This window comes from Nilaparvata lugens, chromosome 5, assembly GCF_014356525.2.
Source record: "Nilaparvata lugens isolate BPH chromosome 5, ASM1435652v1, whole genome shotgun sequence".
NCBI lineage: Eukaryota > Metazoa > Arthropoda > Insecta > Hemiptera > Delphacidae > Nilaparvata > Nilaparvata lugens.
This window is the reverse complement of record NC_052508.1, coordinates 50,705,666-50,729,660: the sequence shown is the minus strand read 5'-3', so window position 1 is coordinate 50,729,660 and position 23,995 is coordinate 50,705,666. Positions and strand designations below refer to the sequence as shown.

Sequence of the window (23,995 nt, the reverse complement as noted above, 5' to 3'; positions counted from 1 at the left end):
CTCACTTTTCGAGATATCTACTCTAAAATATGTGAGATTTTTGAAAAAACACATTTTCCCTCAATTTTTTGCTCTTATAACTTTTTGAATATCAATGCGAAAAATCCATGCTGATCATGAGCTTATAGAACAGAACCAATTTCTTCATGCAAAATTTCCTTGTGCTAGATACAGAGTGGCCCAAAAACCTCGTATTTTTGGCTCATTTTCCAGTTTTCAGCTATTTCTGCCAAATCTCGTAATCGGACAGAAAATTTTGCTCTCGCCTTTTTTCTAGAATATGAAATTTTGAATAAAATGAGATCATTCGGATCTTTCTATCTCCAATGAGTACTGAGTTATGATTTTTCAAAAATGAGTGAAATTTGAAGAAAAAATCAATTTTGATGAATTTTAGTTTCTGATCAATAATATCTTCGGATTGTTACCATTTAGATGTATAATTCAAAATCCCTATGGATGTATTTTTGTGCTCTACAATCTGAGATCAGGTAGAGCGCTCTATCTCATACAGATTTCCAGGTACACCTGACAACAATGCTCCTTGTATTGTGAAAAACATCTAATTTTCAGCTTCAACCATCATCACCAACTACATAGTCTTCACATTGATATTTCGCACAATGACATAAGTTCATAAGATTATGTTCTATGAGAATCACCCGTTAGATGCACTTCATTTCAGTATTTCCTAGTGGGGAGGCGCGCTTAAGGACACCTCAAGGATCAAAATTTCAAACACATAACTTCTGACACAATGCTCAGATTTCATCGTGTTACACTTCATTCTTCTCGGCTCGTCAAGGCGGTCCAAAATCATGCATTATAATTCAAATTAGGTGGAAAAGTGGGAAATTTATTAAGTGGGAAAATACGAGGTTTTTGGGCCACCCTGTATCTAGCTCAAGGAAATTTGCATGAAGAAATTGGTTTTAGGCTTCTCTTATGTACCCAAATAATATATTAAAAAATAAGAACTACAATATAAATTGCATGCACCAATGTATATAGTGACTGGACTAATACGGTAATTTATAATATTAGCCTACATCATGTTTTGTTGATCTATATAGCGTTTACCATTAGTTTTTGCATTGTTCTTATTGTAGTTCAATAAATCAATACTAGTTTTCCAGTACATAACATTTCCTCAGAGACAAAGAAGTTTACAAGAAAAAGCTTGAACTTTGTTAAATAAATTCTATAATTTTCTTCTAATATCTCATGAATTCAGATTTTATTGAAAATTTCAAGTTCCACCTTGTGGAGTACAAATAGCCCCACGTTACGAGCCAAATTGTGTGAAGCTCTTCTTGGGTAATTACTATCGCCTCCAAGGTTAGGTCGACACATGTATAACGAATCTTGTACTGAGTCACCAGTATTGAGGTCAGAAATTTGAAAATGCGTGCGTGGACGCTAAGTGAACACCAGACTGATTGAGTCACTACAAGATTCGATACAATCGTCTGAATTGCGGGAGGCATAAACACTCGTTCACCCTTGATTCTTCTTATGACTGATTGTATAATGATAAAAACTTTCAGAGGTAGTGTAGCCATCGCTAAACACTGAATACAGATATCTTAAAACTATTACCTGTGATGAAACAGCATATAAAATCATACAGGTCGAGCAAAAATCCTGATGTAGATCATCTACAGGACTGCGTCTCTAATAAGTTCCGAAGAATTAAGATAGGGTACTAAGGACCAGAGATCGTTCGGAATATACTTCGAGAACAGAGTCTTGTCGGGCTTTATGCTCTATTGTAGGAAATTATATTATCTCCAGCTGCATCTGCCATACAGTCGAAAAATTCGCTCCCAAGCCGAAGTTGGTAACAGATAAAAGCTGATATATGAGCAGGTAAGGACAGAGAATAGGTAATCTCGATCTGACCCCACACACTACATCCACTTAGATCTGTTCCAATATCCAGGTTGAATCAATTATTTCAATGATCATACTTGATCGGTTCTTGATAATATAGAATGTGTCAGACACAATACTTGACAGGCTTAAGAAATAATCGAACTCAGAAGACGAATTGATAAAGTGGAAATATAATATAATAAAATATATAATTTGACAGTGCAGATTTAAAGCTTGGATTACAGATTGAGAATAGTTTAAAATTGACAAAATAATTAGAAATTTGCTTGTGCTCGCATGATACCATGCATGATCCAACAGACTTTATAATTGACAAATTTAACAGTTTTTTTTTTAATAATGAAAACAAATTATAAAAGATTTTTAAAATTACTCAAGGTCGTGGTTCTGGCAGCGGAGGATAGTTAATCAACTACAAGTTCTTATAAATTCTATATCAGATAAAATCTAGAATCTTAATGGTTATAAGCGCTTGTCGGCGTGGCCATTACTTTAACGAAGAAAAAATTTATATGTTTCTGCACTGTATTTTCTTTCGAAGCGAAGATTGGGGCCCCAAAATATAAAACTTACGTGAATCCTCTTGGCGGTTGTGGTTCCTTTAGATCAAATTTGGTATGATCGGTGGCTGTTCCAGGCTTCGGTCTTAGCACGTGTGGAATTTTAATTAAATATTTCCTTCACCAATTAAATTAGGGAATAATTAAATTAGAATTTCTAGAATAATCAATTGATGAATAAATTTACAAAATAATAGATAAATTAGCCTAAGATATTGGCTCACAGATAAAAAATACAAAAATCGAACGAAATTTCACTAATAGGTCTTTGGTAACTTTTTAACAAGGTCTTAACGGTGAGGATTTTAAAAGGGAAGTGTCTTGCCTTCTTCTAAGCTTTTGGCTAGAACCTTTTTCTGAGAATCTCTGTGTAATTAATTTGCATGAAAATTTGCCATTGGTAGAATGATTATTACATAGGCATGACGTCAGTGGCAAATAGTAAAATATAATTCCTTTGATTACAATAATAACTTAATTTGTATAATTTTTTAAATTGCTTAATTCTCTAGATACAGTTCCCCTATACAGTGTACATGCACTAGCATATATGATAAGGCAAGTTTGCTGGCTGATAACAGATTAATATATAATGTTTTCAAACGATCATCCCTTTTGTTGCCATTTCTATGACATATGATTGGCTTAGACTTGCCAAAGAGATTCATTCACCAACTCAGTTGAATCAATAATTTATAATTTAATATGTCTATACAATTCTTATTATATTCGAAACTTTTATAATTAATTTTTGCTGCTCTTATCAGTGATACAATATTCATGCTATGACCTAGTTCGTTATAACAACATTCGACATTATGATGTAATTTCGTGAGTAATAAATAATTTCAACAATAATACATACATTTTATTTTTCTATTTGAAATTCTTTATCCTTTTTCAATAGTTCTTAATTTTAGAAATAATATTATAGCTTGCATGAAAACCTGGCATGACATTTATAATATATTGAGTCAGTCAGCTGTGTCTGAGCTGCTACAAAAACATCTGATCAATTGTAAACAAAAGTGTAACCTCCAAAAAGTTCAATGAGCAATTCATAAATGATTTATACTTAATTTGCAAAATAATTATAATTTTATTAAATAATTCTTTGAAAAAATGCGTATTACAAAACGGTACTCTTATCTTATACTCAGCTGTTGATAAGGAAGCCTTATCGCTCAGGTTCTAACTGTTCGTTGGCAAACCTTTTATTTTATAAGTTTTATAAGGGTAATTATAATTTTTCTAGTTAATTCTCTCCTTTCATGAGATTTACTAAAAAAAAATTCATCACAACCTATTGAATCATCCCAGTATACTGAATTCCCGTATCTATTATTGAAATAAAATGCTGATACTTGACGATATGTGAAGCATACCATAGCAAACTTGATTGAGTTTCATTTTGTCTTTGAAAACCAGAAATATATATATATATATTTTTAAAAAATTGTACTAGCCTATCTACCAATTTAGGCGCTGCTCGTTTGACAATATTGGTCAATGGTGTACCAACCAAAACCATTTTCCCAATATTTTTGTAACAAATTCAAGTCGTTCAACCACGTCTCAAATCAATATCTATTACGATATCACCTAAGGCACTACAGAGAAAAACAAATGTTGAAATATGTACATTATTTAACAGTTTAAAGTCATTCATCCACGTTTAGCAAGTCAATATTTACCACAATATCACCTTCACTACTACACAAGAATACAGTTGAAATTTATTCATCATGTTGGATACATTAGATATACGTTTGATAACTTTATTGATGTTACAAATGCATTCGCAGATAATGTTTGATGTTACAATGCTATATGCATTGGGTATGATAAACACTATTGTACAGAAAGACAAAGTCGAATTCAATATTTCTATATCCCACAAAATTTCAGTTTGTAATATGTGAGCTACAGACTACTACAGTATACAACATGTCAGAGAGGATGTTTTCATGTTCGACAGTATGACATTACTCTGGAGTACACTTTCTACTCTGGAAGACAAATAAAATTATACTCCATACAAAATAACTTTGAGTAATATGCGGCGCAGAGAAATGGAGGGAGATCAGCCAATGACTGTGATGGATAGAGTCATAGGTAGAAGCGGAGTTGCCAATTTGTCGATTAGGGTCAGTCGACTGAAGGCTTTCAGATAGGGAAGTAAGTTTAACTCTAAGTTTAACATGAGCGCTTGAAATTAAAGAATGCTGGCCGGTTTATAACGGAAACATCGCCGCCGTTGTATCCCTGCCGCTGTATGCCTTCTCGGCTTCGCATGTCCCTCCCAAGTCAAAAGTAATTTTGTACGGAGTATAAGATAAGTTTGATTGTGAAGTACTTGACTAGCACAACAGTGCGGTTTTTTTTACAGGTGACCTGTTGGGATGCAACCACACGTGCCCGCAGTGCGGCAAGGCCTACCGCAGACGCGGCGACATGATACGTCATTTGCGGTTTGAGTGCGGTCATGCTGTCCCCAAGTACCAATGTCCGCACTGTCAGCACACGTCCAAACGCATGACAAACCTGCGCGCGCACATTTTCATGATGCATCCACAGATAGCCAGTGCCAACGATTTTAAGCTGAGAAGCAGGATGTAAATAAAACAATTCAAACAAGTGATTAAATGACGTGAAAATGGTTTGATTTTTTCAGATAAGTTGGTTCAACGAAGTTTTATATCCTCTCTAAAAAGATGAGAACAATGATTATTTTGTTTCTCTTCATTATTTATATGCAATAGAAAATTAGTTACAAACATCATGACTAAAACATTAATTGTATAAATTGATACATTATACAAAACTGTACTGAAAATTAAATTTTCATCTGCTCTGATAACAAAAGAGAAACCTTGAGTGTTGGCAGTGAGTCGCAGGATACCACTCGAATGTAATTCAAATTTTGCGTACTCTACATTACTTTAGGCTGCTTATAAGCTGCATATAGAGAGCATTTAGGTGATAATAACGCAACTGAAGCAAGTCCATAGTCTCGTTCATATCACCTCACTATGAAATGTGATATTCAACATCTTATCCTATCAAAGTGCAACTCTGGTTTCCTTGGATTGCTATCACAATGTTGCTATTTGTATGTAAGCAGCCTAACGTTTTCTCTTGAAATAATTAGTGGCTAGTAGATCTAACACGATTTTTTGTTCAATTATTGATTTGATAATTTGTTCAATACTTGTGAAGTTTTATAGTAAGAGAAAAATTTTACCAATAATTGCAAAGTGATTTTCGTATTGATTCCCTAAATTTTTTTATTGAATCTTGAAATATTTATAAAAATAAAGATGACAAGAAGAAAATTGTATAAAAATTCTTCTCTTTTTGTTCGGTTGTTGTGATTTAGTTGAGAAATGAATAGGTTAATGAATTTCGAAATCTCATGTTATCCCACTTAGGTAGGGATAATTCATCAACCGGGATAGTTTATTGACAGGAGTAAATTTATCTTTGATTTATTCATTTATCCTATATAGTACAATCAGTGAACTCTCAGAAAGCTTGTACGTAAAAATGTTTCTATTAAGAATTTTTAAAAATCGTAAAACAATATGACGCTTCACGTTTCAAACAACTATTTGATTCCGGTTGCACATACGCGTCTTATATTCAATTAAATGACGGTTGAATACAACGAGAACCAATGAGAGAAGCGGATGACGCATTTAATCATGTTAAACCTTATTAGTGCAACCGGGCCTTATTTACAATATTTAGCACCTGACATAGTGCGGTTAAAATTGGATTTATTTTCATTCAAAAAATCAACTGGGTACTATGATTAATTTAATTATTTAGTTTTTAAAAACACCAATAGGTCCACTTCTTTCCAGAAGTAAGGCCCGTACCAGATAAAACTTTAAGGATTGTTAAAACTTGAAATATTGTTTAATTCTATACCCGTACTATATTTCCCTGAATACTCATTCTCTTCTTCCTCTTCTTCTTCTTCTTCTTCTTCTCTTCTTCTTCTTCTTCTTCTTCTTCTTCTTCTTCTTCTTCTTCTTCTTCTTCTTCTTCTTCTTCTTCTTCTTCTTCTTCTTCTTCTTTTCTCCCGTTCTTGTTCTTTTAATGAATAACTCTCATGTAATAAAAACCTTCAGTAATCTAATATCAACACTAATCTTTGCAGGTGTACTGGATCCAACCAATCTGAATATGATGACAAGAATAGTTGACGGATGGCCCAGCGTGCAGCCGGCCGACTGCAGCGATAAGCGTCACAGCTGTACAAAGTGCGGAAAAACCTACAAACACCAACGCAGCGTGTGGCAGCACACACGTTACGAATGCGGCCAGCAGGCTCGCTTCCAGTGCCCAATGTGTCCTATGCGCAGCAAGCTGAAGGGAAACCTCAGGAAGCATATTGCTCTCGTGCATAGCTATCCGCAAATGAGTTCATAGTGTGTTCTTACATTGGCAGCAGAGACTTGCAAAAATTCAAGCAGAAACTTATTGCTCTAGTTATCCTCAAATTAGTTAATCATGTAAACTGACTCCAGGTCTGTAGAAAGAGTTCTGCACACGCGGTCATTTTGTTGCTTGTTGAAAAGTTTGTTTACTCGCTGTTTACCTGAACTGATGAACAGCTAAGGAGTTGTAGTATTAGTATAAGAAGTATAGTCCACTATGATCACAGCATCACAGCTGTGATGACAGAACAATGTATGACGACTGTGTATCATGCATGCTCCACCGTTATTGGCCAGCCTTACATGATTCAATTTTATCACAATATTATCGAACCTTAATAAATTGTCATTTTTACTGTATTCATAAGTTTCTAACAGTCTCAAGTGGCCTCCAATCAGAAAGATAACCTCTGGAAATAAATTGCTCCCATCCTCTCGTGTATAGTTATCATCAAAAGAGTTCATGAAAGTGGAAACTTGTAGGCCGACTTGTACGCATTAGAATCAAAAATTTGTGAAATCTTCTACTGTAGTTATTCTATTAAACATTAACCCTATAAAAATGAATGAAATTATTCTGAGATATGTATATGTCTTTCTTTTCTTAATCCAGGTTTCTGTTTTAGTTAATAAATGTCAATGAGAACGTTATAAGCGTCATAGTGATAAAAAACTCTGAACCTTTTCAAACTTTTTGCCTTGACGTTTCAGGCAAACACGTTTGCGATAAATGCCAAAAAAGCTACGTTCGACCTGAAAGTCTGAGACGCCATAAGAAACTCGAGTGTGGAATAGATCCGAAGTTCATCTGTCCATTCTGTGCCTATCGGACAAAACACAATCAAAGTCTGCAAAAACACATTTCAAGAAGGCATTCTCAAAAATTCCGCTGTGATGTAATTATGCCTTCAAACTATTGAGACTGCAATCATCTAAAAATGTATTGTTCCACTATATTGTTACTGAGTATTTACATGTTTCATAAAAAAATGTGTTGTAGCCTTTATGTTAATGCTAATATGTAAATGCTATATTGTATATTATGTTTATTCAATGAAATTGAATAACAATCGTTTATTGTACTCAGGATATCCAAAATTGTTGAGAAAATTCACCAGATACGATAACTAAATTTACGTATTATTATTAAGAATGTAAGTTCACACAATAATTTCATCATTACGTCTTCCAATTATTGTTATTATCTTGATTGGATAATGCAATAGGATATTAAATTTAATTCCAAGTTGTCAGTAGAATTTCAGCATGTAGAAATTAATTGTAGTTCACTTCTAATTGACAGTATTCCATAGGATTAACAGTTTACATGAATTTCACTATAGTAGAAAAGATACGTCGGAGAGAATTTTGATAACATCATGTACATGTTTTTCCTCGGTTTGAAGTGAATGTTAGGTATCAATACCTTAGAAAATCATAAGTGAAATGTAACATTTTAATGCCATGAGAGCTGATTCCTCCACCTGTGAGCTGCAAGAAGATGGTGAAAACCCCCAGAGGCACATCGCTCCCATCATCGATAGAGATAATAGTAGGGTAGTAACCAGAGAGAATAGAATATAACCTATTCTATTTATAAATATATAACTAGGTTATAATATAACCTAGTCTATTCTATTCTCTCTGGTAGTAACCATAATTTATTTTTAGATCGCTCAATGGAACACAGTTCATAATACAGTGTAGTATAATATTGTTACCATGAAAACCGAAGAATTCTTTGGTTATACCATGTACGAGATTACTGTCTTCTTTTGTTTGGCTTATCTCAATTGAGTTGAATTTACCTTAATATGTTGTATTGTCTAAACAATTAAACTTCCAATACTTTGACAACTGTTTTTTCGTTGAACGTCCACTTCTCAACCAATCTACTTCGGATTATCACAGAAATTTGAGTATTATCCATTAACGGTAATAGAGAAAACATTCTTTGTGGGATCAGTTTGAAATCAGCGATACCTTGAGGTAGTGAAGAAAAACAAGCTTTTGAACTAAAAAAAATGCAAAATGGAAACATATACGGATCAAGATCGGAAGTAAAATTTTTGATCAATATAATCACAATAGTTTCCAACACGGATTTGAACTTGAAAAAATATGTCCAGTTTTTGTTTTTAAATCAATCTGTGAAAACAAAGATAAATATCTCATTCCTAGATGCTTTTCATTGTACAAGAATTCTTCAATCTTATAAAATGAGGATGGAAATTCCCCTATCTATATTATTTATCATCAATTCTTAGTGAAAAGCTACTTCATTTATAATAATCAAATAGGAGTTTATCTCACAAATTGTTCCCTTTTCTAGGCGGTTTTGGACTCATCCTGCAACTGACACCAGTTGAAGAAGACAAAAAATTTGTGTGCAGCACTTGTGGGCGTGGCTACAAAACGAAGAGCGGCTGCACCAACATAATCATAAACTCGCTTTATATAACATTCAAATATGAAAAATCAACGAATTTCGGTAATTATAATAGATCAAAGAGAAATTCGTGTTTGCCATGTTAATGACTCACTGTCAAGAATTATCTTATTTCCCTATTCTACTGAGATAATTATAATTGTATGTGATTTCATGATCTTATTTTGGGTTGTAATTTTTTTAAAGTGCAATTACTCAAGTTCGATTCACCTTGAAGAATTATGGCGACGAAACGTTTTTATGAAAACATTGTGCATTTTTTCAGACGTCATATCTGTTATCAAACAAGACGATGCCAGCGGGAAATTCATCTGCCCCAGGTGTGGCAGGCTGTACGGCGCGCCACAGTCAGTCAGGAAACATCTGAAGTTTGAGTGTGGAATCGAACCTCAGTTCGCCTGTCCTTACTGTTCACATCGATCCAAGCTCAAGACAAACTTGACCAAGCACATCGTTCGAGTTCATTCATCTAATTTCAACGATTATTGTTGAAAACTTAAATCAAAGGCATGGAAATGGATATCCCATTTTATTTTATTTGATCGATCACCTGGGACCTGTTGCATGATAAAATACAAACCAATAATACCAGTAGTCAGCTGGTTGTTAGAATAGGAAAGTATCCAACTAGTGTAAACGCAAATTGGAGAGGCGGGTGATTGTGGCATCATCTCTTGAGTGAAATTGGTAAATTTCAAGCTTTAAATTGAATGTGTTATTCTAATTATTAGAGATGTGTCAATCATATGACAATTTTAAAGTTAGGTTTTATTTGTATTTTAGAGAAAAACAAACAAATACTCGTCACTTGTCCAATTACATCGGTTCAGTGAAGGCTTGAATTGGTGCTAATTGTCTCTTATTTTTTGTATATTTTTTACTTAAATGTGAAAATGTAAAATTTACATAAATGTATGACTGAATTTGAAAAATCTTGAATGAACATATTTTTTATGAGAAGGTTGTGATGACATTTCAAATGTAAACAAACAAAAAGCAGACGAATTTATATTACTGCTTGAAATTTACCAATTTCACTCAGAGATGGTGCCACCATCACCCGCCTCTCCAATTTGCGTTTACTATAGTAGCACTGACTATCTAAAGATAGATTAGATCTGTTCTATTAGGTATAATTTTGTCATACAACAAGGCCCTGATAGGTTGCGTATCTGTACTGTCTTGAATAAATTATATTTCCATTTGTTATATGTACTCGGCAATATAGTTCCTTTATTCTTGATCCATGTATAAAACCTCTTGAAGTGAAATAAAAACGATATTGTTAGTTCCACATAATTTATTCGAGCCAAACTTAAGTTTCAATGCACTAAGGCATCTTCATCAGTGGTCTTCAGTGGCATCATCTTCATAACACAGAATATGACGCCTTATGCATTGAAACTTAATTTTGGCTCAAATAAATTATGTGGAACTCACAATATCGTTTTTATTTCACCTTATACGGAGAGATTCCACAATATCTCTGTTCATAGTGTAAATTTTATGAAACCTCTTATGAATGTAGCCGGAATCTTTCCATTTCTCTCGTAAACTGTGTAACTGAATTTGAATATCAACAGAATTCTTGATTTTTTAATCCTTGTTGAGTAATCCCTAAATATTACTAATAGTTCTGTGAACAGTAGACCTAACGCAGTATTATCATCCACAAGTACCTGATTGAAACTATAACCTTATGGAAATACAGCAATAGACTGGCTTCTACACACATCTGTGTAATCACTTGTCAGCTGATTTATGATGAATAATTCTTTAGTCTGATTTTTACTCTAATATTGGCGTATGAAGGAGGCTCCTTTTTCCTTTTATATTATCCTTGAAATGCAAAATTTCCAAAAACCTTGTATATACGTCGACGCGCAATCAATAAAGGAACATATCTGTCAAATTTCATGAAAATCTATTACCTCGTTTCGCCGTAAATGCGCAACATATAAATATTTAAACATTCAAACATTTAAACATTAAGAGAAATGCCAAACCGTCGACTTGAATCTTAGACCTCACTTCGTTCGGTTAATTAAATGTATGTATAATGGGGTCTCCAATTACAAAAAATAGTGTACAATATATTACAATAATATAAAGATTCCCAGTTCCCACTTATCAATATCAGAGTCCGTACCGTAAATATTTGTATTCTTCCTGTTAGAATTCAGGGAAAAATATTTTCACTGGACCGGTCACGGACTTCTGATATATAGGTATTCAGCTTTATAATCGCACTGTATACAACTTGTGAATATACATTGATAGAAACTCTAATTATTATTTATTTGAAGAAATTTCTCACTAGTCCAACAAGTGAGCTTCCTCTCTACTTGCCGTCGTAAGTGTAATATGAGTTTCCTTTCCGATAGCCACAAAGTAGAAGGATTCTATAAATCTTCTCTGTGCGATAGCTTATTGTCAGCTGGTTTGAGGAAAGCTTATCACTGGCCCAGAAAAACAAGTACAAACTGTGAAGAAAAGAGCATTCCAATGTCAGGCGCAATATAGGCAACCAGGAGCATTTTAGTTGATGTATTAATAACAAAGACAGAATTTTTACTGCATTCGTAAAATTCGTTCATGAATCTCAGCTGTCAATAGAAAGTCACCTTTATCAATTTCGCATTACTTATTCTACAGAATAATAAAATTTAACATTCTATTCTGTTTTAAATTGGATTCCCAATTGGATTTAATATTATTTCTCATCTTCATGCAGGACTGAACATGGAAGATCTAACCGATGAAGAGAGAAGATATGACTGCGAGGCGTGTGGCAAGAGTTACCGACGGAAGTCAGGCTTGGCCCAACACCAGAAGTACGAGTGTAGAACAGAACCGAAATTCTCCTGCCCTCACTGTGCCTTCAAGTCGAGGAGACGCAATGGACTCAAATTACACGTGCTTAACAAACATTCCAATCATTCCAATTTGCAGATGAAAGTCTCCTACCAATAAATTATTCATCTACAGAATTCAGTTCTTTTATTATCCAGAGAGACGATATTGTGATCCATCCAAAATATTTAAGAATGCATGTTTCAATCAGTTGTCTATTGATTCAAGTAGCATAGAATCATGTTTGGAACGTTTCTTAGTTCAGTTTATTAGTCATTTGTCTATAGACTTGGGAATTGTGAAATTAGTGCTTCACCCATAACAGGCTGTTATGGGGTGACCAAAATATGATCATAGCGCTTGAAACTCAAAGGGCATTCTTAAATGCTGGAAAGTATGCTCTTCATCATACTCCTAAATTGTGTAGTAAGGTTTTTGTAATAGATAGTGCTTCAATTTTGAAATAAATAGATTGTTGCTATCTATAGATTTAGACAAGGTGAGAGAAGGTTATAAAGAGCCGCGATTCTGCATGTGTTGGAGAATTTTTGTGTTTATTGAGTCGTTGTTTTGGAAGATTTATATTATTTCTGTTTTTGTGTTATGACAATTGTATCTCGGAGGTGGGTTCGAATTCCTAGTCATTAATATGACCTGGAGAATATATGTTGTTATAGCAGTGAACATCTTATTCTGAGCAAATAACGGCTTGCGATGCTCAATTTGATTAGACCGAACAATTGTTCTCATTGCTTTTTTCGCATGCAGTCCTATTGTTTGGGGGGTGCAGTTTCCCAGGTAACAATCCCATAATTATGTAGTTATCAATTCAATTACTGTAAGTAGCTTTTATACTAGTAGTTTTTAAACCTAGTAGTTTGCTACTATGTAAGCCTTTTAGAAGCTGAAATTTCACTACGTAGTAATTGTCTTAGTATTTTACTAGTGGTTCCAGTAGTTAATTTCTTCTGCAGAAAACCTCAATTGCAATGTTGCATTCACAAGCATCACTTACGGGTGTTAGCTAAATAGACATGAAGTGCATATTCTATTTCTATATTGCTCCTGATTGCAACTTTCCACAAGTGAGTGTATTTTTAAATATATTTTTCAATTCTTGTAGAAATTTAATTTACTTCCAATTATAACTTCAACAGAGCAATGAATTTTTAAATAACGAATGCGGCAATGACGATTGGATAGGGCGATTTTGTAATCTGAATAGTATCGTTTTGTTCTGATAGTGAAACGCCACTAAAGGCATGTTGTAGCTCCTGCGTCATGCGTCACCATTCACGTATTGGGCACCAGTACATCCATAGACGATACACGAAAAATCTCTTCTCAGTGTGGTGTGAAATCTCATCAACGTAACGGTAATTGAATATGTGCATATGTGGCAGGTATCGCCATCTTAGAAAAACATGTTTTTATCAGGATTACGAGCCAATTGAGATTGAAGAAAGTATTGTAGCATAATCTATCATCATAGAGGAGAGTATTCACTGTAACGGAACATTCATTTTCGTATTAAAAAAATATGGTCCTAAAATAGCCCTTGAAATCTTTCAAACTATTGATGCATTTTACACCATAAGATACAATATTACAATACAAGTAAAATTAATGTTTATACCAACAATCATGATTTACTAATTCATGTTTGTGGTGCGCAGATTGTGACTTTTAGACTGTTCAGAGACTTTTCGTGCTTGGACTGTTAGTTTTCTGGTACTCAATACGTAAATGGTGAGTAGCCGCGTTTTCCTAGGATGACCAAAATAATTAATATTTACATTATTATCAAATCCCCTGATTCACCACCGCACGCTCGATATTTTTCAATTTTTGGTGAACATTTTTTCTGATTGCACTTTTCCTCAGATCCGTGGATAGAAAGAATATTCGACAAGGACGGGAAAACAAAGTACGGCTGCGGCAAGTGCGGGATGAAGACATACAGCGCCCTGTCAAGCCTCAACAGACATCTGCACTACGAGTGTGGCATCGATGCTAGGTTCTCCTGTTCCTACTGCTCACATCGCGTCAAACGACCCGATAATCTCTCCAAACATATCAAAAAGGCTCATCTCAATAAAAGTATCGATGACAACCTATCTATTCTGTCTCAAATTGGATTAAAATCTCGTTCTCAATCATGCCAGAATCTTGAAACTCATGAAAACATCGAGATTCTGCCTTGAATTGAATAATAAACTCTTTTCCTTTCTGACTTCTGTTAGGATCTCATGTTGTGTCATCTGCAACTTAGCTTATTTAGAGTCCTGATAAAATACATTAGACGATCTATGAACAAGTAATAATTTTATTATTCAATTTAGCAAATCAATTAAATGCCTTTCAACTTTAATTTATTATTGTAGTGTTGTAATATTACTTTTAGAACTAAACAGAATTTGCAATCACTATGTAAATTTCAAGTTTCCATTTGTTTTCGTATTATAAGTTAATATCGTTTTATACTACTGTTCTCTTTTTTCATGAATTTTCCGGCTGGCTATCGTGTGATAAAGCCGTGAATGTGTGTTTAATTATTCTGTACCGAGAATAAAAGCTATCCTATCTATCCTATTTTCACGAATGACACATTTTCTATTTCTATTCTATTGTCATGAATGAAACATTTTTTGTGTCTTACAACTATAAGAGATACCAATTGAATGGAATAAATCAATCGGTAATTGATTGTAATTAATCACCAATAAATTGTTGTTGAAAAAACTATTGATCTAATTTTCGATAATCGTGAATGTTATCTAATCCAGTTTCCTGTTATATGTACTGTTCTAACAAAAAGTAGATTTACCATTGATGTTTCTGATTAGATATTTATTATTGAATTATTTGTCTTAAAATACTTATTTTCATATTTCTCCTCTTGAAAAAATACCTTGGGAAGCACTTATGTTATTTCTAATAAATGTTGGTAGTCTAGAGTTAATATTGCTTCAGTTACTTTTGTAATGTTCCTACAGAAATCAACATATTGACGATAAGGACCGTACTTGATAATGATTACGATTATGATTATCAAGAAAGCTTAATAAAACTTGAGAATCTTAAAGAAAACAATTAAGAATGTGTTGGGTGTTGAGGTGCCCATCAACCAGTTCCTTGAGTCTTTCTGATTTTTTGTTCTTCTTATGGTTGTTTAGCAACTAGACCTCAAGTGTCTAAATTTGTTCTGATAGCGATAAAATTTATCTCTCAATGTATAGTGCCGAATTTTACTATCTTTTGATTTCATACACTCTTTTATTCATTCATTTTATTCTTGACTAAACATGAATGTAGCTACTGTACTGTTGTGTAAGTGAAATTTTATTACACTTGATTTAATAAATATAATTCATACTATTCCAATTCATAAAAATTGTTATTATTCATAATGTATATAACATAAAAATAGGGCTACTTTTAATATAAATGAAAATAAAATGGCATTTAATGTCCGAAACATGTTGTGACAAAATAATTTGAAAGGGTACTGAGATTTATATTCTTATTTATAACATAAAAATAATATCATATGAATGAGAAGTAAAATATAAAATATGTATGAATGAATTTCAGGTAAATTTGAATTCGGATGCCAAACTTGCGGTAAATACTACAAGACTAAGAGCAGCCTGATACGCCATCAGACATATGAATGTGACCAGGATCCAAAGTTTCCATGTCCCCATTGTCATTACCGCTCCCGTCACCGTAGTGACCTCAAGAATCACGTTTTCTGCAAACATACTGACAAGCACCTCATCGATCAACTCAAACTTAGACTGTGATCATTAATTGGTTTCATCTAGTTGTTCAACGAGGTTCATCTATTCAATTGATTGGTTTCATCTAGTTGTTCAACTTCATCTACTTGATTAACTTGTTTCAAGTAGTTGATTAACTGGTCTCATCTAGTTGATTTACTGTTAAGTTGCTCAACCAGATTTCTTACTTATTTCTTACAGTTGATAACTTTAGAGTTAAATTTGATGCTTCTGTCTGTATGCCGAAAAATGTTAAACCAAGTTCAATTTCTTTTGTTACTACTTTTCTGTTGTTATGAATTTGTTGTACAATATATGATTATTGTTATAAAACGTATTATTCTCATATTTTTTAATCCGTTTGACATTATTTCTGAAATAATTTTGAATATTAAACTTACCATTTTTTTTATTTTTATTCATTGTGGATGATGCCCACATGAGCATTTTGCTTGTGCGTGGGTAATGGAAAGTGCGTTGGTGAATTGATGAGATGATCAAGCGTCCAAGCCATCGGCGGGATACGAACCCACGAACTAGACGGTACTAGCAGATGAAAATCTTCCTTAACACTAGACCAACCCGGCATAATTTGTAGGGGTTTTATTAATTCTATTTCCATCTAGAGTTATGTTTCTGCAAATAATATTGGAAACTTGATTGCAAAAAACATTTATTTTTTGAATAGACAGTAGTATTCTATACTCCGTACAAAATAACTTCTGACATGGAGGAAATTTGCGGCGCAGAGAAATGGAGGGAGATCAGCCAATTGCAGTGATGGATTGAGTCATAGGTGGAAGCGCAGTTGTCAATTAGTCGATTAGAGTCAGTCGATTCAGTGCTCACAGAGCACTTCGTAAGTTCAACATGAGCGCTTGAATACTCAGTAGAAATAGAGAAAGACGGCAACATCGCCGCCGTTATATCCCTACCGCTCTATGCCTTCTCTGCTGCGAATGTTCATCCCAAGTCAAAAGTTATTTTGTACAGAGTATAGAATCTACAACATTCAACAGTGAACCAGTATCAACAAGTAGTACATGGTGCATGATAAGTTTTGTAATGTCGAGTTTATACTGATTCACTAGATCTGAGGTAATCACTAATTGATGCATTTCACAACTTTATATAGGATAGATGATACACAATACTGGATTCATCTCGAATGAGGTGAGTTATGTAATTTTTTTCTTTTTATTCAAAACTTCTTCAATTTTCTCTATTCATTAAAAATATATTCCTGGATATTATTAGTCTGCAAGCATCTTCTATAATAATAAATTAATAAAATTATTAGTTAACAGAGAATGTGTTTTCTTAAAGTAGAAGTTTTTTGAATCTTAGAATTATTATGATAGTTTTACAAAACTGACCTACCGTTATTACCTATGAAATGGCATTAACTACTCCACTCTTTCATAAGTGTTTTCTCTTAGAAAGCTAATTGTCCAATCTAATAAACTCAATTTCACGCACCAATTTATGTATTGGAGTGATTATTCTCATTCAGTTATTACTCTCTAACTAGGTGCTATAATATAATACTGATGAAGAAAAAGTTACTGGTCTCAAATTTCAAAAAATTAATTCTCTGCTAATTTCAAATAAGTTATGTATTTACAGAAGTCATGTTGTAACTTACCAGAAATTTCATAGTGCCTGATTGGATAGATAAATATTATTATTATTATTATTTTTATTATTATATAAATTAAAACAGGAGACAGTTCGAACAATAATTATCTGTTTACAATAATTATCGAAGGCCATTCCACACAGCACGTGGCGTGCGTGGCTGGACGCACGCCACGCCGGCCACGCTAGCCACATGCCAATTCACACCGCCACGACTGTTGCGATGCTATACCGGCCACGTTTCCCGTCAGTATGCAGGAAGATGTCAACTCCGACGGTCCCGTGGTGTGAATCTGGATTTTCTTGTGGCTTACCTTGGTTTGATGACTCCAACAGCAGCAGTAGTAGTGATAATGAGCTGGTTTTATTGTATTCGGTGACAGCACGTGACCAGTGGGTACATCCAATCATTAAAAGAAGGAAGACCTATGGCGAATCCATCATTTAATGCGTGACCTTGAGGCTGACAATGATAGTATACGTTCTATACGATAGTATACGTCTAGTATACGTTCTGCGCATGCTCGGACCAAAACGTGGCCGGACACGTTTGAAAAGATCGCTGAGAGGGCGAACGGTAGCCACGCGTGGCTAGTATAGCAAGCGTTGCCGCGTGGCCGTGGCTGCTATGTGAATTGCTTCATTTGATTAGCTGGGAAGCGATGTTTTGAAAAGTAGCTTGCGTGCGTCCAGCCACGCACGCCACGTGCTGTGTGGAATGGCCTTTAGCCTTATATTCCGTCACAATAAGTTTATCTACAATAAAACTGGATAGTCAACTGACTATAATCCATTATGATGACTCTTATGACTAGAATGACGGAATGACCTCCAATAATAACGGGTCTAATGCCCGGTCTCACCAAGCTCGGGCAAGACATTTGAACATGGTCAAGCCGGTTACGATTTACAAGTGTTCACTGGAATTATTGATAGTAACAATAATTGTCATATAAATTCTAGTGCATTGTAAACCTTACCTGATTTGACCATGTTCAAATATATTGACCAAGCTAGTTGAAACCTGGAATATAATTCAATAACATATAACATAACCTTCTTCTGGACTATTTTAATGAATCAAATGATTCGGGGGTGGAATAGTTTGCCTTTGGTCCTCCACCAAATTATTAAAAAAATAATTGTGTATCATTGAATCAATAAAAATAGTTTATAATTACTTCAGATGACTTCAAATAGTAGGCTATCGAGTAACTTTTAATGAATGTGTGAGTTTTGACTTATAATGAATGACTTTAGACATATTTATGACTCATAATTTCTTCATAGCTCTCTGACCCAGGAAGACTGCATGAATTTCAAATAAGAAACTCTGTATAACTCTGGGCTTAACGAGTTAAATATTTTTCGTATCATTCATTCTTTGATATTTTCTTCATCTTTAATTACAATCTTCAAATTTCGGTTCATTTGCAGAATTGATGATCCTTGATGTTTTGACAAGCCGCTACACATGCGCAAAGTGCGGGAAAAGCTACAAGAACAAGTGCACCCTTGTGAGGCATCTGAACGAGTGTGGCTTGGAGCCCTCCTTGTCGTGTTCAATCTGTTCCTATCGGTGTCACCGCAAATTCAACCTCAGAACCCATATTGCTCTCATGCATTCTGGCAATCGCAAACTCATAGCATCACAAGTATTATCACAGTCTTTAGAATAATAAAAATATCCTAACATTAATCAGTCTTTTATTCAATCCAAGCAGAAGAAATTTATAGTTTCCTTCACGCTGAAAAAATTAGAAATATGTTGAGACTTGGGCTTCTGGTCAAGTCTCACTACACATACACTACATATACTCACAAGTATACTACATATCAGCGTTGCCAGATTGTTTGTACAATCTGTATATACATGATAGTGCAATTTGATTATGCTTGAACTATGTTACATTCTGCGTGGATTCCGGCCGTCTAATGAACAGAATGTTCCAAAAGCCATGGATCATGGTGAGTCAATTCGTGTATAACTTCAATGGGTGAACATTTTGAGCATATCTTCAATGATCTTCACACTTTAGTAACCAAGAGATTAGTTATAACATAATTATTATATTTCTTTTGTAGGCCTACATAACAACTTTACATTCCTATTACAACTAAATTTCCGTTTTATAGAATTACATTAACAACTGAGTAACAGTACTAGAAAAATTAATCTGTTTAATGTTTTTCTGCTAAGGAAGATGATACTTAATAGAATATGATTGTTACTCAGTTCAAACATTGAAGTAGATTTATTTAAGGCTATTGTCGAAGACCAATCAAAATACTCTCATCAAAATATTGATTATATTAATTTTTGTTTTTGGGCGAAAATTTCTATGAATGATAAAAAAAAACTACTGTGAGTTTGAATAATTATTAGGATTCGTGAAAAGAATCTTTCAAAAGGAATTGAACACCACCTTAATCATTTGTACTATTTATAGGCTCTTATTCTGTCTTGTAGTGAAAATCTCTGTAAATATGCGATGATTACTTTCGTTTTTGTTTCGGGTAATCTTGTAAATTTGTAATAGGAAACATCTAGTGCAAAAGCATTGATCATCTTTCCAAATTATCACGATTCTAAAGGTATGTGATATAACGATCTTCATAAAGATTGGCTAAGCTTGTAAATATTCTATTTTTTCATGACCAAAAATTAACCAGATATCAAAAGTCGACCAAAATAATTTCCCAATAAGAATTAATCTTTTTGCAGACGATTCATCTACATTTTTTGGAAGAAAAGAAGAGATTGACTACGTAAAATTTGCATGTCAAAGATACGGAAAATATACGGCCAAGTAAACCCTTGTGAGACATCTTAAATTTGAATGCATCAACTTGTGCAGAATGTGCATCTAAATGCACCTATCGCACTCATCGTAAACTTGACTTGAAACTTCACATTGCTCATAAACACAGCACAATGTTCGAAATGATGTCACATTTAAACTGAATAGTGCCTTAATGTTTTGTTGATCATATTTATCTAAATTGAATGATTATGTGAAGTCACATCGTAAGAAATGAAACTTGAAAATTTGAAGCGGACTCATATAATGAAATATTGATAAAAATATATTATTAGTATTATGTTTCCATTCCATCGAGATTTTACTATTGATTAGTTCATTTAAAACTGTTTGGAGACTAGTGATCATGTGGTTGAACTTTCTGAGTGAATTTTTATCTTCAGAATTTAATTTTCAATTGAAAAATAATTTCCTCACATCAAGATTTTGCAAACTCACATCCGGGAAGACTTTCACGCAGGGTTGAGGTATTCTCACAGAAATGTATTTCCGTTTGCGATGGAAAATACACCAGTATTTGGAAAAATTTCCAACTTGCATTTCCCTTTCCCCATGTTGATAATTGTCGAGTCCACGGAATGATGCATTTCTCCATGTGAAGGATCGTCTTTTTGGCGACAGCATTTTATGAAGAAGGTTTTGGTAGGCTGGTCCACTGGTCTCAACGTTCACGACAATCTCGTTCAAGTATAATATTAAGTGTATGCATCTTTTAGTGCAAGAATTATTCTTTATAAACATTCGTCTTTTATCTATGGCCAATCGCAGGGTGAAAAATTGGCCCTTATATTATTCTGAACAATGTCATTTTTCTCTCCACAGAACAGCTATCTGGCCTTGAGAACGCGATTTGCATAGAAGAGGATGGTCGCTTTGGTTGCGTGAGATGTGGCAAGTCCTACAAGAATCGACGCCATCTTGTTCGTCACCTGACGTATGAGTGTGGGCAGCAGCCGCGCTTCAGCTGCATGTTTTGTCCGCACCGAAGTCGCTACAAGACCGACCTCAAGACGCACATGTTCGTCAAGCATGCCGGCCAGTTTCACAAGAAAGGAGATCATATTTTCTTGAAGTTGAATATCGATTAGATTGACCCGCAGATTCCACAACCATCTAATTACCTATTATTATTTGTTACTTACTAATCCAGTATTTATACAGTATTGTACAATAATACAGTATATTACAGTATTGCACTTACTATGTATTATGTTTCTACTTAGCAGTATTTTTCCCACTTCTACTGCAATCATTAATTCACTAATCCAATACTACCAAGAAGTTTTATAGTTACTGTTCACATTTTTTGAATGAAGTTTGTATTATTGTTATTAATTTACATTTATAAAGGAATTTTAAATGAAAGTTTCTCAACAATTGAATCATTGTTGTTAATTTTTTGTGATTTCGATCAATAAAACATGCTCAATAAAAACTTGATTACTGTTTGTTTCAAATTTCAATTCTTAAAATAAGCTTCTATAAAATTGGTTTTTATTTTCAAATATTCAGTTTCAATTAGAAAAATGTAATGGGACAATCAGAGATAAGATGCTAGCCAGCTATTACTTCGTTTCATACAGCTTTAATATAATAAAAATTCATTTCAATACCTTATTATAGCTGTCAATGTATGTCAAGTTATATTTTTAATTATTATTATATACTCTCTCTCGGAAAGGTGTTCTTCAAATTATCCCTCTACCTCCATGTTCATTATCTAGTCCTCTTACATTGAGAGTTCTCTCTTTTACAATTGAGGGTGCTTACCCCCACCTCCATAACTTTGGGGAAATATTGGCTTACGGCGTTATCTGCCAGAGTAACGGGACTCTCTCCCGGCAACTGAGAAGGAGCTCGGCCTGTGTTTTTCGTCACTCTTCTCCTAGACTTCTCGGGACTCGCAATCGTAAAAGTGTGCGGATAATCGAAGGAATAAACGGTTTAGTGAATACGCGTGTGAACGAAGGCTGGCGGACAGAAGACTACCTAATGCTCTACCGGAGGATTGCTGTCCGGGGACGAATGCTTAAAAAAAATCGGTGAGTCCATTCCGATTTATCGAATTGAGGACCCTTAGGTCAATCCCAAATTCTCACAAAATGTTTTAAATATTTAAACACTATTGGCCAAAAATCATAGATATCCAACACATTTACTTTTCCAAGAATTCCCTGTTTTAAATATAAAACAATTATTTATAAAAAATTTACTTGTCTTTATAAAAAAAAGTAACTTTGTCTTCAATGAAATTCAACATTATTATCCCACTAGAAACAGATTGCATATAAATATTCAATTTCCCCGTTTAAGTAATTCAATTCAATTGGAAACTGTTTTCATTTAGCCCATTGGCTTTACCGTAATGTACCGGCCGAGATTTCAACTACTGAGGGGGTTAGCGTTGCCGTCTACAAGCGGAGAGTGACCGGGTGGCTGCTCTGCATCGGTTCAGATGCTGCGGAGGCTCTTCTACATTCTCCATATAGATGAATATTTCTAGTTCTGAACACAGAATAGCATTCAAATATTACACACAGTACCACGCTAATAAATCTATATTACTCCCAACTCAGCCCTTTAACCGCCGTCGAGCTGACACTTTTATTTTATTTATTTATTTATTGTTTTTTTCTATCTTTAGTTTTAAAATTTATTATTAAAATAAACTCTCTTATTATTCTTTCAAATTTATTTATTATTCATAGTTTGTAATTTATTTTATTATTGCTAGTGTTTGCCTTTGCCCTCTGTCTGATAATTTGCGACTCCTCCCTGCACACAGACAAATCATCCAGGCAGGGAGAATTTATTCATGTAATTTATAACACTTTTATATTTTGTGAATATGTAATATTTTATGAATAAAACAATTTGAATTTGAATATTATTCAATCTTGATTGAAAATATAGTACTGTATATCCAAATCTTTAATGCAATATATTGTAGAATCGCTACTGTTTTTCAAATTCCATTGTACTATTTATGTTCCGAACATAAACTATTGGAATTGTAGTGTTTTCGTCAAATTTTATCTGAAGATGTATGTTTTTCAAACAGTAATTAAAATTGTAATGTTTTCGTTACCTTTTAAACAGTACGGTAAATTAGATTGAACTTACAACATATCTTATACCAAGTAATGTTCATTTTTCATCAAGTCCTTTAGAACATTGACTATAATTTGACATTTATAATTTTCTTTTAAATTCAACTTGATACCTTTAAAATTGAAGTTGCCTTTTTTTCTATCATTCAGATACTTCTATCATTCAGTTATCACTGTTTCTACCATGTCAGGATTATTATTAGTCAATGTTTCCTTCGCCCACTAAAATATAAGCTGAAATTTGATGTAATAAGTTTTTACCATGTACTATTTACCCATTGTTCTTCTTCTGTAGGCAAATTATTTTCGAAAGTATTAGAATCGACTCAAATATCTTGTACATTATTATATATTTTATCAATACGGGTTCCAAAAGCTACTGATTAGCTGTACTCATTTATTCTCTCTTCATACTCGATATTCATTTTTGAAATTTTTCA

General features: G+C 33.8%; 1 protein-coding gene across 38 annotated transcripts in view; it reads left to right on the top strand.

Moving 5' to 3' along the window:
- Positions 1 to 23,995, top strand: part of LOC111063080 (longitudinals lacking protein) — a 592,348-nt gene that overhangs the window by 207,980 nt on the left and 360,373 nt on the right. Inside the window, exons 5-6 of one of the 38 annotated variants that reach the window (XM_039428601.1) lie at positions 4,846 to 5,071; positions 6,622 to 7,261. The exons of the other annotated variants lie outside the window; for them this stretch is intronic. Coding sequence (XP_039284535.1) covers positions 4,846 to 5,071; positions 6,622 to 6,667 — 272 coding nt within the window. The 3' untranslated portion in view covers positions 6,668 to 7,261. Of the gene's footprint in view, positions 1 to 4,845; positions 5,072 to 6,621; positions 7,262 to 23,995 lie in introns of those variants that run through there. 38 annotated transcript variants of the gene reach the window in all.